This window comes from Falco peregrinus, chromosome 8 (genome assembly GCF_023634155.1).
Source record: "Falco peregrinus isolate bFalPer1 chromosome 8, bFalPer1.pri, whole genome shotgun sequence".
Lineage (NCBI taxonomy): Eukaryota > Metazoa > Chordata > Aves > Falconiformes > Falconidae > Falco > Falco peregrinus.
In genome coordinates, this window is record NC_073728.1 from 4287174 (window position 1) to 4307877 (window position 20704).

The 20704-nt window shown below is 45.3% G+C and overlaps 1 protein-coding gene across 1 annotated transcript in view; it reads left to right on the forward strand.

Annotated features, from left to right (window-relative positions):
- TMEFF2 (transmembrane protein with EGF like and two follistatin like domains 2) overlaps positions 1-20704 on the forward strand; it is a 131052-nt gene that overhangs the window by 75719 nt on the left and 34629 nt on the right. Inside the window, exon 5 of the mRNA XM_055812960.1 lies at positions 1055-1151. Coding sequence (XP_055668935.1) covers positions 1055-1151 — 97 coding nt within the window. The remainder of the gene's footprint in view (positions 1-1054; positions 1152-20704) is intronic.

The window sequence follows — 20704 nt, forward strand, 5'->3', positions numbered from 1 at the left end:
GTGCGGTAAGCCGGCACCGCAGTGCTGACACCAAGTGAAAGAGAGGAATGAAAGGATGGCACTGCAGAGGCTGCTTATGCAGATAACAACATCAGTCAAAGCTGACTGGTACTTAAAGTCTGGGTTGTTTTAATTATTCTCTAACTGGCAGAAGGATATCGTGAGGTACAGTATCTTGCTAGAAAGCAGCGTCTTTCGAAAGATATTAAAAGGTGCTTATATACTTTAATGCAAACAGATTATGTTTCTTTTGGATCTTGTAACAAACCCTCTTCTTGGTGCCTGCCTTAGTGGTCTCTCTCCCTGTCAGTTGTCAGCCATCAATATTTTTTAGCAGTCCTCTTCCACCCATATTTTTTATTTTCCCTGGTCCCTTCACATTTTTGACTTAAGAGCCAGGTGCAAACCTTTCACAATTGCAGACATTGGTGTTGACTTCCCTGGCTTTCAAATTCAACCTGTGCTGGAGTTCGTCCCCTCCTCTGGACAGTGCTAAATCTTTCCTTCCAGAGATAACTAGTCCTTGGGGCTCATGGCTGTGCTTCTGAAGAGAAAAATGTTTTGCCTTTGGAACGGACTAGATTGCACCACACGGCAGGTAATTTCAAAACGTTTTTGAGGGAAGCATCCCCTTGGGTCCATCTCAAGGCCCTTCAGCGGTAAAGGACACCAGGCAGCACGTGATGCTATCGATACACCTCCGCTACTGTCCCTGGGAGCAAAGCAGTGAGGCATGGCGGTGACACAGCGTTCCCGGCTGCAGCTCGAAGGGGTCAGGGTTAAGTGGAAAAGGAAGAGGAAGGGTCTTGCTCCACTTTCCTTTTTAACTCCGCAAGTCAGGGAATTTATCACAGGCCAACCCGCAAGTCAGGGAATTTATCACAGGCCAACGTGGAAGTCTCTGCGTTGGCTCCGTTCAGAAACACTGTTGGCCACCCGTCGGCTTTGTGAGCAACACACTAAGCTGACGCAGTGCATAGATTTTTCTAGAGAGAAGTGCTTTGCTACAGTGCTGTCTTTACTAATGTATATTCTTTTGCTTTCCATCAAACAGTCAATGAAGGCTCAGGTGAAACCAATCAAAAAGAGACATCGACCTGTGACATTTGCCAGTTTGGGGCAGAGTGTGACGAAGATGCAGAGGATGTTTGGTACAGTAATTTGGTCTACTCTTCTATTTTAATGAATGTTAGAATATTTAAAGGTACTGTGGTTTAGAAAGCATTACAAATATTAGATATTCAAATTTCTGCACCCAGAGATTCATTGTACAGTGATTGAGGTGGTTGTTACTCTGAAAAAATGTATAAAACAGTCTGGTTAATAATTTTGGAACATGCAATTTAGACAAAATCTAGAAACACAGTTATCCGTTTTGTTGCTGTTATAACTTATGTCATTCCATCTGGGGTTTTACAGCGTTATACTTTGGTAAAAATAGAATTGGGAAAAACAATTGACCTAAAGCTTTTCAGGTTAAAAAGTATCATTAGTATTATCATCATGTTAATTCTTATCTGGCATTAGAAATGCTGGGAAATCTGTCTCGCTTTTTCCTAGTTGCTGAAGTTGAAGACCTCACCCTCAAATGCTTGAAATAATTAGAGTGTACATTTAGATGTTTTCTCGGTGGAAGTTGTTTTACTTTTTTTTTTTTTTTAAAGAGGTATCAAATTTATTCAGGGTTTTTTTATTATTTTAAATCTTAACTACATAAGCTGAAGGGAAATAATTCTATCTACTCACTTTTTTATTCATTTTGCCTAGAAACTATGCAAACATACATTAAGCCAACTTTAAACTAATCATTTCATTGTGATTTTGGAGCAGCCAATAGATCAAAAAAGCCGCTATTCACAGAGCTGTACTTCTAACGCTGCCTTAACACCAAGCCTTGTTTTTCTATCTAAGTAATTAATACAACGGTAGAGAGACAACAAAATAACCATGCAAATGTTAGAGCTGTTTCTGGCTGCTGCTGCTGAAGCTGTGAGCTGGTGGCCGGTGAAGGATGGAGGCAGAGACTGGGCAGTGAGGTGTCGGTAAAGCAGTGTTGCCCAAACTGTAACTTGGACAGTAGGCTTAGAGCAGAGAGGAGTCAACGAATGAACGGTGAACATGATAACTCGGCCCAGTGCTGGGCAGCTGACCTCACCCTGCACTGTTGGTCAGGCATGGAATAATGAACATTTCTGCTGTTCAGTGAAGAAGCTTAGGAATATGGTCACAGCCATCCATTTGGGCTCATTTTGTTTTTTTCTTGCCAGGCTTTCAATAATCTCCAGTTCTAGTCTTTAAGAAACACCAAGTAAACAAACCACAGCAGCTTGGCTCTGGCTGCCATCGTGGAAAGGGATTGTGGTGCTGAAAAACAGGAGCAAGGTGCAATGAGAGTTGTGTGGAAGAAATTGCTTAATGTTGATTGCTTAAGAAAATTACCCCAGGTATCAGGATTTTCATTGTCTCCTTGACCGGTTGTCCTTGAGAGTTTTGGTGGTGCAGTGTAGAAGGAAAACCATGGTAAAATTAATATATCAAAATTCACAGTCTAGTGCTCGTGTTTTCATAATTAAGTGCACTTTGAAATTGGAAGGCAGGAGAAGAGAGGGGCAAGGAATAAAATTAGCTACAAGATAACATTATTAATCATAAGCACTGAGTAGCAGTGTTTATTTTTTTCCAGAAATAGCTTGGTAAAATAAGCTGATCCAACTTACCCCAGTAATGTTCCCACTGCAGCTTTTGCGTTATCTAATTCCTCCCCTTTGAAACAACTTGGCTTATACGGAGCAGTGTAATGACTGCAGGAGCTGAAGTTCTCAATCTTTATTGACAGGCAGTCTTTCTGCAGGGCAAGATGCTTCTGGGGCGGGAAGCAGGGAAGGGCATTTACTGGGAAGATGCTGCCAGACAAACTGTTAAAAGGCAGGAAAGCAGCTTTCCAACCAGAAGTACAAAGACCATGTAAAGCCTGTTAAAGGTCTGCTTTGAAGTAAACAACTTCATATGCCGTAACAGAGCCCTGTTTTCCTGTCTCTGCCCCCTGATTAGTCTTGGATAAACGTCTTTCTAAAAAATGAGCCTTCTGGTGTTAGCTCTTTGTTATTCTTATTTCTAGAATAAAAGCGGACTATGTACGGAGGTCCTAGATCCCCCTTTCAAATGTGCGTTAATTGAATTTCCATGTTTGGCACCAGCTAGACATACTCCCCCACTCCCCCTGCCAAGATGTGTTGTACGGAAAACGTCCTTAGATTAAGTGGGAAAAGAAATCTCCGTTCGTTATTTGATCACTGGTTTTATGCGGATCAGATTTCAGATGTAAGCAGGGCTCCGTCAGCTACCTCACCTGACTGATGAGGTTTGTGAAATCCAAATGGGGTCAGTGGTTCCCGGTGGCCCCGGGACCTGTTGTTAGGGGATGATGAGCCCAGCACTGGCAGCATCCCCCATCAATCAGGAACGATTTGAGGGTGCAGGGTCAGCTGCCTGACCCGTTCCAGGTGACAGGGATGCAGGCTGGTAGCAGAGCCAGACCGCAGAGAGCTGGAGATGTGAGGCTGGCTCTTCGCCTAATATTGCTAGGGTGCCAGAGTAGATCAGAGAAGAGAGCACAGGTGTGATAGCAGATGTGGTTGGGCTGCTGATGATTTAAAGTGACAATTAACATTATTCTACATTGCCACAGTCTGTTATTTTGCAGTCCCTTGTCTCTGATTTAACTCTTTATTTTTTCTTTTTTCTTTTTCTTTTTTTTTTTGGTTATTCATTGCCAGTTGTCAGTCAGCTAAATTGTGCTATTCTACTGTGCCACCACTATTTTTAAATCTTTTTATTTGTGTAAAACCAATCTGTTAATGGCTAGACTCCTGGGATTCTGATAGGGGGTTTGGCACATAGAAGACTACTCGAAGGCGTAAGAGGTGTGTGAACATTTTCTGGAAAGTACAGAGAAAAGGTGGAAACGAACCCACCGTAATAACAGGTTTTGTACGGCATGGTAAAGCATACGTGTACTATTATCTTATTCTACAGCCTAATATCATGAGAGTGAATGCAATTTGGCATTCCATTAGTGAATCTCTTTCTCTAGGTTAAAAACAAAGACTGTTCAGTTGAAAGTCTTTAACATCTTGCTACTTTAGTATGTGAAAGCTTCTTGTCACTAAGAGGATCGTGTATTACTGGCATTATTCCCACCTTTAATGCATTTTGCACCAGTGGGCTTCATGAATATTTAAAGCAGGGCAGTGGCTATGCTCTTTAGCACTGGATTGCAATCTATTGGTAAATCAGACATTTAGTGTTGCTTACTTGGGGTTTTATTTCTGAGCTGGCTAAGGAATAATTGATTTTGTAAGACAGGGCTACTCAACGTAACACCCCGAGAGATATTCTTAAAAGGAAATGAAGAATGAAGCATAACATTCTGAACCATGGTGTATTTCTAAGATCTTCCAAAAAACATCTATGAAATACTCACCAAATGGAGTGCCCACTCATCTGCTAAAGTGGCTTAGTGTCAGCACATAACCACATCAGAAACCTGGATTCCAGTATTAATCTCCTCCTTATGGGCCACTGAGGAAATAAGAGCACTCTGTACACTGGACAAGCCATGGTTTGGAGAGATACTGGGCAGCTATTTCAGGGGTCCGCAATGCGTCCAAGTAAGTGGAAGGAGATAAATAATAGGAAGAAGCCCTCTGTTGAGTCTCCTGTTGGAAGACACCAATAGACAGGACAGGAGTATTTTCTTATAACAAGATTAAAGCCTGCAAACCTCTGACTTGTAGAGTTAATCAAAATCACAATGATGAATTGGGGTTAAATATGCATGCTTTTCCTTTGAATTTCAATATCAGCAGGTCAGCCAGCAGCAGTCTCAAAGTGCAGCATTGCCCGCAATAAGATGCAGTTTGCTAGCTGTAAGACAGGCATGCAGAGATGTACGATGTGCTCAGATGAGAGTGCTTTCCCTGCAGCCGGGTAGTGTCCGAGGAGGTGAGGAGGCCATCTCCACAGATTGCTCCTCTTCCTTCCCCTTCCTCCCTCCTGGAGGTTGCAGGTAGAGGAGAGAGGCAGCAATAGCCCTGCCACGCGCTGCCTGACCTTGAAATGGGCCTTGCACCAGTGATAAAAAGGGACGTAAATACTCCTGCTGCTTCCTGCAGCTCGGTCCCACACACCCCAAGGATTCCTCCTTGGCTGAGCATAGGGGTTTGTGCTCTGCTCTAGGCACCATACTCATGGTAGGCAATTTTCCTCCCCCACCACGACCCTGGCCCGTGCTGGAGAGGCCTTTTCCATTTCTCACAAGTAGGCGAGGATCCCACTGGGCAGGTTCAGTTCAGGAGAAGATGCTGAAGCCATTCCACAGGGACACTGTGTCCCTGAGGACCCAAAGCTGGCGGCTTGGAGGAAGGCATCCAGGCCTGAATGAAGGGCTTGGCAGTTTCAGTGTCTAGGTCAGCGGGTGGAGGAGGGAGCGTGGCCTCAGGCGTGCTGTGCGGCTGGGTGGTACTCCCAAGTGACGTGGTGACATTGCAGCATAAATTCCAGCAGGTCCCTTGCGGCCTGTGCTTCTGGCCGCGTGGCTCGGACACCCAACTCCACTTACCCACAGCAGACAGGCAGACAGATGGACACACACACACAAAACATATTAAGAAGATGTACTATTTCAGTCCTTTGTTTCATATTTCAGTGCTAATCACTGATATATATATAGTTTGGGTAAATGCTCCTATAAGGCAACACATGAGGATGGTGAAACTGCATTCTCATGCAAATAAGGAGCACTGTACATGGGAGATATTTGTGCAAATCATGCAGCTGCCATCTGCAGCGACCTCTACAATCGATATTGCTCTAGCAATCAATATTTATCTTTATTATAGTATAGAAGGAAAGCATATAAAAGAAACTAATGATTTTGCCAGCTTCTCAATCCACACAGCAATTAGGTCAGTCAGCTTTGGGCCCTTTCACTGTTCCATCAGTTGCTCTCAACCAGAGCATCTGCAAACAAGATGCTGTGCTACTATAAAGTACTAAAAGGTAGTTTGAAAGCTCACATACATTACATGGGTATTGGCTGCTTCATGTTCAGCAGTGTGTGTAATAACTATGTGTGACCTACTTGTTCCAGATGCAGAAACAACGAGCTGCTTTAACATCTGCAGTGCCCCATGCATTACACAGTACATATATTGCCAGTTGCTGCTGCTTTCCTTTCTCTTTCAGAGAAAAAGGAGATCTTTGTTCATGGCTATGTGTAAGACTTAAACATATTCGTTGCACTTGTGGTTCAAACAAACACAGAAATGGAATCAAATCATTAAAAATACGCAATCCTGCAAAGACTTGAATTTCTGCTTAACTTGAGATCATACCTAAGGCATGAAGTAAAGCTGCTGCTGCATAAATCTTCATGTGGATCTTAGTAGTCATGTCTAATAACAGTCCAGGCAAGGGTGTACAGAGGAAAGTAAAGGCACTGCAGCATGCAATCTCTGCATTGCACAGCAAGAGACGACCAAGCAGTTTACACCCTCTTACACCCGTGTCACTTATCTTAGGCCCAGCGTAGTAACAGAGCAACCTCCAGTGCCTGCCCAGAAATTAGCCTAATTCTGGCTCTGTTAACTGTTAATGTTTCATTTGGTGCATGTTCTCTGATTTAAAAGATTTTGAAATAAAAAGCAAGCAGCTGACTTCCAGTGTAACTGTTGTGACACCATGTTGAGATAACTGTAGAAATATGGTGCAGTGGGCTAAGAGGCAGTGATGCTGTAAAAATGTAGCCTAAGCAACTGGAAATTGGTCAATGAAGGATTCGCAGTGAAAGACAGAACAGGGATTTTAGAAAAAGTAAGATGACACCTACTTGTCTATATGTTTTATTTTCATTATGAACCCTGTGCTGTGAAAGGGCCAGGTCAGTGGCTTTTCTGGGAGACTGGCCAGCCAGATCTGCTCTCTGGGACAGGAGAGTTGAATAGAGAACCCAACCATGTTCCTTCGTTTGGGCTGTGGAAAGAAATGCCGTGTGAACTGGTACAAAAGTGTAAAAACTAGCGAAACACAAAACTGTAGCATGAATTGCTGTCCACAGCGCAAAGGACAAAGTTGCAGCAGTTCCAGCTGAGGTGAAAGCTTCAGGCTTACTAGAAGCTAGTGTCTAGCCATCATGTTAAGAGTCAGAAAATGAGGTCCCCAGGTGAGCATTGCATAAATGCCACAGTTCCTATCAAGTTTCTCGATGGCAAGCTACTGAGATATTGTAGGACTCTTTCAGTGGGCAGTTTCAACTTAAAGCTAGCCCAGGTGAGAAAGTGACTTTGTGCCCAACCATAGCCAGAGAAAGATCCCCACCGTCTTCTAAAAGACCTTAAATCAAGCCAAAAAGATGTGGGTTTCCTCTTTCTTAGCAATGAGTCTGCTGAAAGAGCAAGGGAAGATATGGGAAGAAGTTAGCTTTATCTTCAGGGGAAGCTTCTCTAAGAGCAGCTTATGGTCCAGTCCTCCAGGGTAGGAGGCAGGAATGAGCGCCTTGTACTTTTAAACTGAATGTGCTACTAGTGGCTGGGCTAGAACAATGGAAAAACGATGGCTTGTTTGGCCATCTGGCGAAATAGTTTTACTCTGCATACCTTTTTGGGGGGGGGGTTAGTTAAAAACAGCCATTTTTCCCAGGCAGATAAGTTTCACAAAATCACCTTACCATCTTTTCATCCTTCATCCTGTGCCAAAAAGCCTATTTAATTTTGAAGTGAGAGTGATTCCCAACTCCCTTAGGGTGATGGTTTGGAGAATTCGACCTTTCCATCCATTGACTCAACGCAGTCCTTCAGAGGCTTATGTTCATTTGACAAAGTCCTACCTTCCCAGATTCTCAGGATTTATTTTCTTAATAACATTCTTAACAAAAAAACAAAAACAAAAAAAAAAAAACCCAAAAAAAACCCCAAACAAAAAAAACCCCAACCAACTGGTTTTAATGTAAGCCAAGATTGTCTGGAGTTACTTATACTTCATAGTGTTTTATTACCAATACACTTTGGAACACTCTGGTAAATAATTCAGCTTACACAAAGAAATTGGCTATATTTTCTCTATACATCGAGGAAGTCTGTCATGTAGACTGTATGTCAGAGCTCTAAATGTTCTCAGATAAATGCAAACCCACATTGTGTTCCATCTGTACTACTCACCCAAGCAGGTCTTTTAGGGACCCTTTACAACACATCCATCTCATCCAAAAACTAGAATCCCTAACATTTGACTTTGTAATAAAAAAGATGGTTTTTATCTTTTGCAGTTACAGCAAAACTCGCTCTGTGTCCAGGGGATAATACCCTGCACAGTCATAAAGCTTATAGATTATTTTTTTTCCTTGTGCTCCTCTTTTCAGATGCTGATCCAAACTTGGGTTTCAGTGTCAGCTTATGGAAGTCAATGAAAGTTATTCCACTAACTTCACTGAAACAAAAGTTCTTTCCCGGTATCATAACCGTGGAATAACTTCTTGGTAGCCAGTGGAGCCTTTCACTGGCAGAAGCGAGAACAGACTGCTTGAGTGTAAATGCACAGTTGTTCACAGAGTGCAAGGGAATAACTTGGAAATTGTGATGATAAAAGCAGAATTTGGCTTACTGACTGCTCCTATTGCTTCAGAGGACATATTGATTTGCGGAAAGCCAAAAATAACTTCTGAGATTTTGGAGGGGTTTCTTGTCTTATCATGGTGCCATGCTCCTGTCGGAGCAAGATACAAATTCTTCTGAAATTTAAGGGGAGGAAGGCTTGTGAGACATGTAGAACTGCCATTTGTCTTCATAATTATTAGTTTGACAATGTTAGAGTTGAAAAAAGGAAAAAGCTGCAATAGCTTTAAAAGTATGGCTCAAAATAGCCAGATTTTCCTGTTAGGTTTCCATGGCGAAGATGCTATAGTTCAGCATGTGGTGTGCGGACAAGAGGCATGGCGTAGAGGGATGGGTGCTTGTGGCAGAGGAGGCTGGAGGGGTGGACTGGGAAAGGACAGAGGACTGTGGAAGCACGGAGAAAACCTAAAGCTGACTTGCAGCTAGTCCATTTTGCTGTTTGCTGGAGAGCGAGGAGGAGCCGCAGTGACTGCCCACGTGCAGGGGCTCGGGGAGGGTTTGGGGGTTGCTACCTGAAGGCAGCAGGGAGGTCCTCCTCACCTGCCTGGGAGGCTGAAGCGGCACAGCCAGCACGGAGCGGGTGAATTAAACATTTATACTGCAGGGACAGCTGGAGGGTGTGTGGGGTAGCGGCTCAACTGCATTGAGGTGGTGTGGCTGTGGGCTGTGTTCACGCCGATCTGCACGTGTCACAAGGGCGCACGTGTGTGGCTGGGCATTGAGTGCAACAGCCACAGCACCCCTCTCTCTGTTTGCAGGAAGTGCCTATATACAACCTATACGCCTGACAGCATAGCAGAGAGCAACCATTTTGTCTGCCCAGCTTAACAGGGGAGCAAATGAACCCAGGGTTGTGGTTTTTTTACTCTTCTGCCACTATCTGAGACGGCGGTTTTCAGTCCTAGGTAGGAAAAGGTAGCAGCCTTCTGAGCGCACGCCTTGATTTGCATTTGACAGAATGGTTTTGGCAGGCTGTTTTGTGTTCTTGCTGTAGTACAGAGTGTTGGGAAGATCATGCCTGGCTCCTGCCGCTTTGTGGGAGGCACACAAAAGGATCCCTTTGGGCTCTGCAAGGGCAGAGCTGTGCGCGGGTGCTGCGAGGCGAAGCCACCGCTCGGTTGTGTAACCCCATGGCTGGGAGAGCTTTGGCTGTAAAAGTGCACGTAGGGGATGATACGATAATGCACATCAGATATTAATGTGCATTGACACATAATCGTCTGCATACGTCGGGGCGTGACAGCATGAGTGAGCAAGTGCAGGGACCTTGGAGAGCAGTGCACTTTTTGCACCATTTTTTACTGGTTTTCTTTTCCCCTTTTTTGTTATTTAAAAATAAGCTTTCCTCCCTCCCTGGCCCCCCATTTAGCCAAAGTCATACCCTAGTAGTAAACTGAGTGGTGCCTTCATGACGGCCTATTTAGTCGCAATAAAAAGCCGATTGGCCTAATGCGCAATCAAGAAAGGAGTGACATTTATTGCTTCAGTTTTATGATGCTGTGAACTGAGCAAGATTTGGAGCCTTACAGTGCCTTCAGGGGGCAGGAGATCACCAGCAATGAATTGTATTTATACCTTTTCCAATTTCCTACTAGCATTTTAGCAATAAATAGACTGTGTTGTTATTGAGTTTTATGTAAGTATGTTTACGAAAGCAGGAATACAACTTTGTAGCTCAGAATTACATGTGTTGGCTAAATAGATCAGCAGAGAGAATAACTATGTAAAGCACTGGGAAAGCACTTTCCAATTTATTATCAAATGTCTTAATAGAATGCTTCATCTCTTTCATCCCACTTTATGTTAACTATTAAATTAAAACTGCATCCACTGCAGAAGGTCGGAGGCTCCTTCACACACCCATGTTGGAACATCAAGGCCACGATTTGTTCACACATCTAAGCCATTAAAAATACATCCCATGCATTAAATATGAGCCTGAGGAAAACTCAATAGGAGCTGACGTGCAGGGCTGACCTCGGCTCGCGCAGCCCCTGCGGGGTGGCAGGTGTCCCTTCCCCACAGCATCCATCTCCTGCCCTTCTCCTTTCCCACGTGCAAGTCGCAGCTAAAAGCCTGCATGAGATGTGCCCAGACGTACAGGCTTAATTGCTGTCTCTCAGCCTGCCCGTGTTGTAACGAAGCTCTCCCACGCAGAGGAGCACAGGTGCCCCAGGGATGCCCGTGCTTGTGGCGCATCCCTTTCAGGAGCTGCAGGTGGATTCCACTGCTCTCTGTCCCAGACCTGAAGAAGGTTGCTTTCATCTCGTTAGGTTGTGGGCAAGGACGTGTCCTTGAGATGGCACATTTCATTTGTTCGTTGGTCTTCATTTCTCTGGCAGCAGTACTTTTCCTTGGGGCTTGCTCCCAAAAGCAGCCAGCCACTGTGGTCATCATGAGACAGCAAAAGAAGGGGCAGCATCCCCAGCCAGTAATAATGCCTGGCCTGGTACGGCAGCTCTAACCTACAGAGCTGAGCGCTCTGAGGAAAGAGAGGGTTGCTGCTGCTCCCTCCGTCTTGCACATGCAGCCGTTTGCTTGGGCCCATCTATGGGCCGAGATCTTCTTTCATCACAGTGTGGGATTACATTGAACCGTAGACTCATTTAGGTTGGAAAAGACTTTTCAGATCATAGAGTCCAACCATTAACCCAGGGCTGCCAAGGCCACCACTAAACCGTGTCCCTAAGCACTGCATCTGTGTGGGTTTTCAATACATCCAGGGATGGTGACTCCACCACCGCCCTGGGCAGCCTGTTCCAGTGCTTCACCACGCTTTCGGTGAAGACATTTTACCGAATACTCAATCTAAACCTCCCCTGGCACAACTTGAGGCCATTTACTTGTCCTGCCACTTGTTACCTGGGAGAAGAGACCAACCCCAACCTGTCTGCAGCCTCCTGTCAGGCAGCTGCAGGGAGCGATAATGACACGAGGTTATCATGCCTTATTTCTGTCTGTGCAGAAGGTGCAAACAGTGCCTGAAGGAAAGCCTGGAAGTATCCTCCTAAAATTTCATTACATACCTTGACTGGCTTTTGGTTTGCAGTGTAAGTCATCTTCCCACGCAGCGTGGCCTGGAGTGCAGAGCCAGTCCGGGTGGTGCTGCCTCAGGCAGCGGGAGGCACACATGGTTGAGGGTGCAGAGCAGTTCGCGGTGAGAGGCAGTCTGATTCTGCGCATGTGGATGGAGTCTTTACAAGAAGGAATTATTTTACCATGGGCGTTTTTCTCACTAATTGCAGGAAGGCCACTCCTAAGCCTTGCCTTCCCCGCCGGCAGTGGGTGGCTCACGTGCTGCATGGGATGGGGCTTGCAGCACGCTGGTCTCTGCTAGCCTGAAGGCTACCAGCCCCTGCTCTCACTGATAAGTCAGAGTCCACTTTGTGCTTTCAGGAGTAGCCGCTAGTGCGGTTAACAAAACCCAGAAATTTGCCATGGGTCCCGGCTGGTGCCTCATTTCTTCCTCAACAGACCAAGCTGTCCTGCATCCATGCCAGGACCTGCAGCTAGATGCTATCCCATGCTTCCCGCCAGACATTGCAATATTCCTGCTGGCTGTTCCAGGTGGAACACTGGGATTCGTGGGAACAATTCTCATTATTCTGCTGGCTTCAAGATAGAAGCAAACAATATCAGCAGACTGAGGCACACAATACAACATTTGCGAAGGACAGCCTCAAATGTTTACAGAGGGAGAGAAACAGTCAGCAAAGCTTTGTTTTAACAGAGACCATAGAGACATGAAGGACAGTGAGTGTAGGCAAACCATAAAAAGGCATTTATTTTATTCTATGTGCTTTAAATAAACTTCACACGTTAGATACCTGCAGACGTTTGAATTGGCATGTGAACAGAATTAGAATTTTCTTCTCTAGTCACACAGCTAGGACTAGATTGAGGATTTTTCAATCACTCTTCAAGCCCAGTCATCAGCCTTGTAATTCTCTCATTTCTCTGTTTGAGTTTAAAGCATCCAGTCTAGCAAAGAGTGCTTTACACAACTTAGTTCCTCTTAAATAGGAATGATACTTTTTAAAAAAATAAAATGAGACATTTATTTTGCCCTAAAGGTGTTAGCATACAATTCAATGTACTGTTGAGGGCACTAGAGGCATCGGGAACCCAGGTGAAGGTCATATTATAATTGGTGCTTTGAATTGTAAGAAGGAAGCAAAGGTGAAGTTTGTGATGTTTTTTGTCAAAAACTTAGTAAAGCAAGTTGCGGGGGGGTGGGGGGGGGGAACGCAAGGAGAATTAAGAATCAAGTTGCAGTGTCTTGCACAGCAGATTAAAGCAGTTTCCATGAGCAGCAGTCTCCAGAATGAAACCTTGAAAGCTGGTGGAGCATGGGACCAGCTCCGGGAAGAAGGCAGTGCCCCAGCAGCTCTCCCCATGCTGTGAGGTGAGGTGCCTCCAGGAGCGGTCCACAGAACCGTTTTGAAACAACCTCTGTGAGCTGCCATAACAAATGTGCTTTGAAAAATCCATATGCGTTTTTAAGCATTGCCAGTCACTCCCTGCTATTAAGCAGCAGCAGCAGCAGCAGCATGGCAGCTGCACAGCCATCGCCCGAGCACCCGACTCCGCGCTCCAGGTAGGCTCCCAGAGTATGTTGCATTTGGTATGCAAGGAAGGACATCGATAAATATATTCACCACTTTAGTGCATTTTAGCTTGACATATGTCCAGTAAAAAATATCTTGGTCTCTTGCAGTCATAAACAAAAATTTTTTTAAAATCACCTGATTATTCAGTGCTTCCTTCTCTCATGATGCTTTGGGGTCTTTCAAATCATTTTCATTATGCACTACATAATAATAAAAATCTCTAAGCAGTATGCTGATAATTCCATGCATGGTCTCTGTGATTCCTAATTGTTTGAATAACAGGATGCTGTTGAAATGCCATGCAGAAACATTGCGTCACCCTGAGGGAATCAAGCTTTTCTCCTTTTACTCCTGATGAAGATAAACATTTGAACAGCTGAAATAGGTAAAATATCCCAGGGAAGCCACTGAAAAGTAGATGTGCTAAAGCCCTTAGTGCAGAAGCTGAGCTGCAAAGGACAAAAAATAAAAATAAATTAGATAAATAAATAACATTGAATGGAAGGCACTCAAAATAAGCTGTGCTTTTTCTTCTCTTGTGATCTTAAAGCAGAAAAGAAGAAGTAGCAGGCCCTGGAAAGAAATATCGCATGCTATTTTTGTGCTGCCATTATAAAATATGTATTGTTTATTGTTCTGCACTGCAGCTAAAGTTTTGCATCAGCTTCAAAAATACAGCAAAGTTTGGTTTGAAGGAGACACGCAGTGTCTCTATTCTTTAAGCCTCTTAATGATGTTCTTAAAAGTGCGGTGATAGGATTTCAATCTCCTGGCAAGCACAGGCAGGTTGTAACAGATGATTCATAGAAAGCGTAAAATATTGTGTGCCTGAGTGCATTATCAATATATTTTATATATGTAAGTCTGTGTACCTGATGTTCAGCTGTATGTGAAACCAGGCGAGGATGCCAGGCAGTTTTATCTCCCGGCTGGAGGCATCATCAGGTGCCACCCTCCTGGGCTGTGCTCCGCGTGCTGCAGAGACCACTGCGAGGGCACCTGCGCTTGGCCCAGCTACCAGAAGGTACCTTGACTCTGTATCGAGGGTACCAGGACTTTACGCTGCAACTTACCTCTCGGTAAAATGGGTGTAATATTACCAGGTCATTGCTGCTATAGGGCTGTCTGAGGTTATTGTAAAGCTTAATGGTGCACTGGTAAACGGGCGGAGGGCCGGAGGAAGAAGCTGGTATTTCTGTGGTCTTTTCAAGACTGATGTCAACACGGAGGTGCGTTTGATTCCCCTGGAACAGTCCCATGTAGGTGCCGGGGAGGGGGGCGCAGCTTTGAGGATGACTGATGTGGCGCTGAGGTGGGTAGCAGAGGTAACCTCTGGCTGCTCCCCGCTAAAGGGGTATCGCAGGCAGTGTGTTTTAACAAGGCACGATGCCTCAGCACACAGGCGGTCGGAACGGGCTAGCTGAGCTCCCAGAGGCTGGGTCTGCCCAGCCTGGTTAACCTTGCCAGTCCCTGCTTAGAGCTGGTTCAGATATCTCTGCGTGGTGTTGTGTTGAGACATATTAAACATACCCAAAGCTGCCTGGGTAAATGAGCGCTCCCACCAGCCTCCTGACACGCGGCTGAACCATGGTACAATGTGTGTTCGAATGTTGAGGCATAATGTTAAGCCTGGCTTCATTTCAACTTGCCTGCTGGTAATGTCAACAAAGATGCCCTGTGTACCAGAAAGAAAAACCTTGCAGGAATCCAAATGATAGAGAAGGCATTTGGGACTGATTGCCAGGCTCTTTATGCAGGCATATACTGCCAGGTTTGCTTTAAATGGATGTTTAATGTCCTACTCGGAGGGGCAGGGGGCTTGGGGAGGACTGTACTGACAACCAACCAGAAATTTCAGTTGCTGCTCGCTGTTTTCTGGTCAAAGGAAGATAAGAAATGTCTCTGGTGGAAATATCATAAACGTACAACAACCGTGTTTTTATTTATACACTGGTTTATGGCAAAGGGAAGGCTTTGAGCTTTTTTATACTGCAAAATGCTGTTGTTTTTTTCCTTTCTTTTTTTCTTTTTGCCTGGAGAAAATACACGACATTTAAAATGATTGCAGAATGGAACATCACTTTCCCTGTAAAGTAGTGCTCACTGAGACATGGTGGGATCTCACACTTGACCAAATTAGCATATGTGCTCAAATATCAGAGCTCTGACTAGTAAAAATAACACTATATTTGCATTTTCACATTTTTAGCTCTCGCTTCCCTGTCTGTTTGGTTTTATGCCTTTTTTCTTGACTGACAATTCTCTTTGTGGCAGATTTATTGCTGTTCTGCTGTTTGGACCCTGTAATCAACGAGACACTTGGCTGAAGACGTTAGTCATTTCATTAAGTACTTTTTTGCAGATCTCTCAGACACAATTTTCTGTTGCTCTGCTTCCAAAAAGCAAATGACCCATGGCCAGCAAAGTCTGAATATGAATCTTTAATAAACAGAGGTAGTACCAACAATGCTCTCAGGTTTCCAAACTGCAGAGAGCTAATTAAAAGATGTTGAATAGGGAAGAACTGCCACTGCCATCTCGCTCTGACGAAAATGTGCCTGCATCTGTTCCCAGTAAAACCGCTCTTTTAGAAGCGTTGTCTCATTTATCCTCCTTCCTTCCCATCAGAGCTACATATGAAACCTTCCTCATGCTATGTGCAGATATTGCATAGTGCTTTCTTTAAAATTATTATTCAGTAATACTTTGCTGAGAAGGGAGACTGAATAGTTGTCTTAGGATTAAAGATAAAGTGTGGAGTGGGGCTCTTTTTATCATCACTGTGTCACTAATGATTATACTTTATTCATGAACTAAGGAAATATAATTATAGCATTCCCCAACACTTCATGGGCAAAGCACCAGTCTCTCGTTTTATTGAGACGCTGCCTTAAAACGCAGTTCCTCCCTCCAGGGACAGCACTTCATAGCCATGAATCCTCTCTTCAGTGGCGTGCTCTCTGCAGGCAAAGGTACTCTCTGTGCCCAGAAAATAATACCATACGTTATTTGCAGAAAAGTGGGGCGTTAGGAGCCTGTGCACTCACCAGTGTAGTTGCCTGTGCCTGGTTTATTGACCCCATCAATCTTTACAGAGGCTGATGCAACAGAAAGCCAAGTTGGCTGCTCCAGTGTGGCCGAGCAACCCGGTGCAGCACAGTGCCATCGCTGCTGGGACACAGACCCCTCTGAGCTCTGGGCAGCAGTTTTCCTGGTCAAGATCTGTGCAAGAAATCACTGCTGGTCTACCCTGTGCTCTTCTCTCATTTCCCTGGGAAGGGGAGAAGTACGCTGCGCAGGTGAAATAATGACAACCCAAAGGCACACGCGCTCCCTTGTGCTGTTTAGTATATTTACAGCAGTTACTGCCTTGACAGAAGCTCAAAGGCCGAAGCGCAGCGACTTGCACCCCGCAAGTCAGCAGAGAGGCACAAGGAGGTGCCTGTCAGCATCTTACCTGCCTCGGGCTCGGTTCAGCTCTGCCAGCCCTCCCACAGGCAGCCTCGTGGGCTTCTCCAGCATGTTAGCTGCGAGCTGCCCCTCCGTCTGCAGAGGCCTTCCAGTTGTGCCTGAACATGATGTTCTCACAAGAGGGTCTGGCAAAGCCACCAAGCAGTGCTGCAGGATGCCCCTGGGGGAATTATCCCCAGATCCCCTGAGGAGGTGCCCAGGTATGCCCGTCAGACAGTCTTTTTAGTTTGTTTTGATTTTTCTTGCTTTTCTGATCACCAGCATAACTAAGTGGGTTGCTGGCTGCTCAGCTCCTCCAAGATTTTCATCATATGAAATGAAATGGAATAAAATAAACCATATAAAAGTAGTGGAATTCATCAGAGACTGTCATAATGACCTGAAAGAATAGACATAAGAAAGTGAGCCTTGTTTAATGATTGTTTATAGTGACAGCCCAAATTTTAATCAATTAACATATGAGCCCATTACTTGAAAGATGTGATGGGCCTGTGGGACAGCATTCAGTATTTCTTCCTTTCCCAAGGGAGCTGCAGGGTATCAGCTGGCATCTTGGAAGCACTTTTTCCTCACAGATGCTTTTAAAGCTGCTTTTCTGACTGCAGAAGGCATAGTTAAGCCTTACACATGTATTTGGTGTATGCTCTTGGGTACAGTTTCACCCTGTGACCCCCCTAGGAGACCTCATTGACCCTCTCACAGCTTCTTGAGCCCAAGGAAAGCTCAGTCAGCCTTTATATTGCCAAGCTTTCTTCAGCGCTGCGCTTAGGAACACAGAAACCAAATAGATTTATTGATAGAACTATAATCAGAAGCCATAGTCAGGATGATAAAATGGTCAAATGATCAAATTACTTAAAATTAGAGGCGTATTGAAGTGTCTCGGGGACCGGGAAGCTGCAGGCACGTGGCAGTGGATGCATGCTGGCAGCCCCGTGCAGGCAAGGGGACCTGTGGGGAGCCCCGGGCCAGGACAGCCAGCACCCAAAAGAGATGAGGCCGCTCCGGCTGTGTCACCTGTGGGAGAGCGGGAAGATGACAGGGCAGAGCCTGGCCTTGGCCAAATTTGCAGGTTGAGTGTGAGGAGAAGCACCAGGGCTGGATGCTAGCCAGGAGCAGGACGGGATTTCTGGGCCTGACACGTGTTGGGGCGAGGACCTCCTTGGGGCAGGGCATTCCTGTGTCCCGCAGGATCTGAACTCTGGACACTGGGACGCCCACCTAAGGTGCGCCCTGGGGGCCAAGCGGGAATGTGACGGTTTGGTTCTGCTTGTTTAGTGGGAGGCGGCCACACTTCTGCATTTTGTAATGCTTCGGGAAGTGAAGGCAGCGTTACCTATGGCTACAGGATTTCATTCAATCAAATGCATTAAGTGCTGTTCATGTTGTATTTATTACGTTGCCAGTGGATCCCGCTTAAGGATGATGTATGCTCTGTGACCGCGGGTGCCTGGGCATGCACATTTGGAGTAAATGCCCCACCTCTTTGTCAGTTATTTACTCTTCTGGAATTTGGGGGCATGGTTGAAATGGCAGACTGCTTGTTCCTCTAGTTTGAAAAAATGTGTTTGAATATACTGTCATTTTTCCTGATAAGATGAGCGCTATAAATTAAACAGAGTCAGCAACCCAGGCACATTAATCTTCCTGATGCAATCCTACCTTTAGCATTTCCTGACGTATACTTGATGTTGACTTAATTGTGCAGCCTTAAAGTAGGATTTGAGTATATAAGTGCAAAAGCAGTAAGAAACTGCAGATGCAAGCTAGAAGCCGCCCGCTGAAAGCTGTGCAAGGGGTGGATGACGCACAGATCCTTGCTGCAAGGAGATTGGGGTGACAGGTTTATTGTAGTGTTTTTTCACCGCCCTCTAGTCAGCCCCAAAAATCAGGTTTCACACAGGAGATCCTGTAAGATAGCGTCATCCCGAGGTTGTCCCTTTCTTCTGTCCCTCCCCCATGAGCAACCTGACGGTGGCACAAGTTGCACATGGTCCGTGGTGCTCATGTGGTGCGGCCTCAGTGCAGCATGCAGCTACGGAGCCCTTGCTTGGAGAGAAAGGCTGGTCTCGCAGTGAAGATTTTAGAATGGAGTTGAGAAAAACCTTGGCTCTCTTCTTACTTTTACTGAAAGAGGTTAGAAAAGTCGTTTTGGAACTTTGTTTTTTGGAAGGTATCGAAGGATGCAAATAAATGCCTAGTGGGCTCTGAAATGGTCTTTGAAATCAATGGGAGATCAGTCTCTGAGATTTCAAAAATCCCACACAAAGTGTTTGCATGCATCTTTAAGCATCTAAACACCTTTGAAAATATGTCTCTTAAGTGCCTAACTCCTAGCACAGGTTCCTACATCCCCTAGGCTTTTTTGAAATTGCATCCAGTATTGCTTAGATTTCCCCTAAAGAGCACCCTTTTGTTTTAGTTTTCTCATTGACTTAATTTTCTCTTGACTCAAGACATAATATATATTAACCTACACTCATTTTTTGTAGCAAAATGTAGGGAAGCGAAGCTGTTTCTGAGCTGGTTTATTACAAAAAAGGAGCATATGGCTGATTGTGTCCCATCTGAAATGCAAATGGTGGAGCTACGTGGAAAGAATCACTATTACTTGAGCAGTAAATGTTTCCTAATGTTTCCTAATGAAGTGAGTTTGACTAAGGTGGGAAGCTGGAAACGACTGTGGGAAGAAATGGCGATGGTTAATATCTCGGTGGAGCAGAACATTCTTATTCCGCTGATAAGGAGGTTCTTAGGAAATGGACTGGGTTTTTTTCCTATATTCCATATGTTCATCAGTGTGGGGAAATGGTTACGCAGGGAGTAGACTCTCTTCTTCCCCTAGTTATGAAATGTAATTTAATTTATAACCACAGCTTTTCACTGTTGGTCTCTTTTTGAGCTCAAGTTTTCTGTACTTTCTGAACGTTTGGGGGAAATAGACCTACCCAATGTAAAGGAGAAGGCAAGCACCAGTCCCACTGATTTTCATCGCCCTGGGCATGTTTGAAGAGGCGAGAGGCCAGAGGGGGTGATGGAGGAATCCCACCCACGCTGTCTGATTTCCTATGCTTCCTCTTTCTGCCAGAGGTTTCTCTTGCCTGTATCCCTCTGCATTTCCAGTGGTTGAAGGTGTCCAGATGTCTGCTGTGAATGGGATGTGAACTGACTTTTAAACGCTTTCTTAGATCAAGCAGTGAGGCTAGAGGCTGACATTTCCATTACTTAACTTTCCAAAGGGAAAGCTGTGGAGTCGGCGCCGTGAGGTTCAGCACAACCAGTGGGCTGGAGATAGAGCATCGGTCGCATTCCTTTGCCTTAAATGTCAGAAGGAGCCGGGAAGAGTTTAGATAGCAGCATGTGCACAATTACGTGCTCAGAAGAGCTGAAGCAGCTGCCAGGTTAGACCTCTGGCTTTGTCCCTGAGCAGGAGCACATCGGTGTTAATGCAGGCGTTGCTGAAGCTGAGCTGTCTGTTCTGTGGCGCAGTCGGGGGACAGCAGATTAGCATGCCTTTCCCTTGCCGATGCCCAAGGGTGTCTGACATCGCTAATGATAATGAAATAGGAGAAACCTAAAGAAAAAAGGCTGCAGCCTGCTGTTGATGGAAGTAATTAGGTTTCTCCATCTTATGAGCAATGCTGAGGCTTGCTGGGATCAGGGCATATCCACGTTAGTGTGTTAGTTCAGCTCCAGACCAGACTTTTGAAGTGAATGCCCCCACTGAGCTTTGGTTCACATCTTGTGGCATCCCAGATGCTCAGGAGTTTGGTCGTTGTGGCTCTGGAGATGCCCCTAAGCTCCCCGAGGACAGGGCTACCACTGCCTTACCCACACTTGCCCGCACTTTGCTCACAGCTGTGGGGGCCACCCCCTGCACAGAGCGTGTCCCCAGGCTGGGAGTGGGCGCTGACCTTCCTGGGTGACACCTGAGGAAGGCGTTTTGGTTGTCGA